The following is a 1907-nucleotide window of genomic DNA, read 5'->3' as shown; positions in this document are numbered from 1 at the left end:
ATCAGGATTTGATTTTTATTTTTATTTTTATTTTGGCTCAGGTTCGGGCGCTCGGGTGCAAATCACCAATGGGAAAATTCAAAACGCGAAGCGAGAAATGACAGGAGAGCGAAATCACAATTCCACCCATTTGGTTTTTATTTACAAATAATAATAATATTAATAGTAATAATATTAATAATAATAATATTAATAATAAAGATAAAAATCGACACTTGTGCTGGGAAATATTAAGAAACGCAAATCAGAAATGAATCGCAAAATTATCGGGACTAAAAATATTAAATCCTGTCCATCCCAAARCACGGGGACGAGCACGAATCCTGTTTTCCATTTATCCTGAGGAATAAAAMCAGCGCTCGGAGCCTCCTGGCGGCAAAATCCCCTGGCAGGCTCCAAATTCTCCTATTTAATAATAAATAATTTACGGCGTGCCCACAGTCCCGGCGCTGAGGTGGCAGCGCCCCCTCTCTCCGGCCTTTCCAGCGCTGGATTTGCCGGAATTGTCCTGAAATCTTTTMAATTTTATTCCTGCCGTGATTTGGGCTCGGGTCTGGAGCTTTTTCGGAGCGTTCGTCGCTGTCACCCCCAACTCCCCGGGGACTGGAGCTGAATTTCCCCGGAGGCGACACTCGGGGACACTCCGGGATTTCTCCCCGCGTCCCCCGCCCCAAAATCTCCACCGTACAAAGAGTAGGAATAAAACCCGCCGATCCCAAAAGGGAAATAGGGCCGGGACCCCTCCATAAAAAGCCGCTGTCACCCCCAGCTCCCCGGGAATTGGAGCTGATTTCCTCCGGCGGTGACACTCGGGGACACTCCGGGATTTCCCCCCGCGTCCCCCGCCCCAAAATCTCCACCGTAGGAATAAAACCCGCCGATCCCAAAGGGGAAATAGGGCCGGGATCCCCCCATACAGGGCCGCTTTCACCCCCAACTCCCCGGGGATCGGAGCTGATTTCCCCCGTAGGTGACACTCGGAGACACTCCGCGATTTTCCCCCGCCCCAAAATCTCCACTGTAGAAGGATCTGTAGGAACAAAAACCGCCGATCCCAAAGGGGAAATAGGGCCGGGATCCCCCCATACAGAGCCGCTCTCACCCCCAACTGCCCGGGGGCACAGCCGGGGGTTGGCGCAGATCTCCCCCGGCGGTGACACTCGGGGACACTCCGCGATTTCCCCCCGCGTCCCCCGCCCCAAAATCTCCACCGTACAAAGGGTAGGAATAAAACCCGCCGATCCCATAGTGCAAATAGGGCCGGGATCCCTCCATACAGAACCGCCCRTCCCTCACCAACACCGGCACCGGCACCGTGCGCGGGGGCAGCGCGGGCGCGGGCGGCTCCGAGCTCCTCTCCTGCCGCTGCCTCCTGCTCTTGTAGCGCCGGTTCTGGAACCAAATCTTGACCTGCGTGGGGCTGAGCTGCAGCAGCCGCGCCAGCTGCTCCCTCTCCAGGCCCGACAGGTATTTCTGCCGCTGGAAACGCCGCTCCAGCTCCAGCAGCTGCGACTGCGAGAAGAGAACGCGCGGTTTGCGCCGCTGCCGCTGCCGCTGCCGCTGCCGGGGGAGGGGGCGCGGAGGCTCCGCGGGGTTCGGCTCCGTCTCGAGGGTCGGAGAGAGGAGAGATTTTCCTGTAGAGAGGAGGGAAAAAAGGCAGAGTCAGAGCCGGATCACAGCGAGAAGGGGGTTTCGCACGGGAAAAATGGAATTGGGAATGGCATCCCTTGAGGATAAGATGGAATAGGGCTGATGGATGATAAATTTAATATTTAATATGAATTTTCCTGTGATATTCCTGTGAGAATTCGAGCAAATTTCCCCCTCCCTTTTTCCCTTTTTTTCCCCTTTTTTTTCCCTTTTTCTTAAAAATTTTTTATTTTTATTTTATTTTTTTTTTTAATATA

At 53.4% G+C, this 1907-nt stretch overlaps 2 protein-coding genes across 2 annotated transcripts in view; both read right to left on the bottom strand.

Moving 5' to 3' along the window:
- The window catches only part of LOC130586855 (homeobox protein Nkx-3.1-like), a 5693-nt gene extending 4778 nt beyond the window's left edge, over positions 1–915 (bottom strand). The window contains exon 1 of the mRNA XM_057387769.1: positions 861–915. Within this exon, the coding sequence (XP_057243752.1) occupies positions 861–915 (55 nt within the window). The remainder of the gene's footprint in view (positions 1–860) is intronic.
- A 183-nt stretch (positions 916–1098) lies between these two features.
- The window catches only part of LOC130586854 (homeobox protein Nkx-2.5-like), a 13740-nt gene continuing 12931 nt past the window's right edge, over positions 1099–1907 (bottom strand). Inside the window, exon 3 of the mRNA XM_057387768.1 lies at positions 1099–1634. Coding sequence (XP_057243751.1) covers positions 1099–1634 — 536 coding nt within the window. The remainder of the gene's footprint in view (positions 1635–1907) is intronic.

The sequence above is a fragment of the Malurus melanocephalus genome, unplaced genomic scaffold (assembly GCF_030028575.1).
Source record: "Malurus melanocephalus ecotype Western Australia unplaced genomic scaffold, MMel_1.1 scaffold_1358, whole genome shotgun sequence".
Lineage (NCBI taxonomy): Eukaryota > Metazoa > Chordata > Aves > Passeriformes > Maluridae > Malurus > Malurus melanocephalus.
The sequence above is the reverse complement of the archived record's forward strand: the minus strand, read 5'-3'. Positions and strand labels throughout refer to the sequence as shown.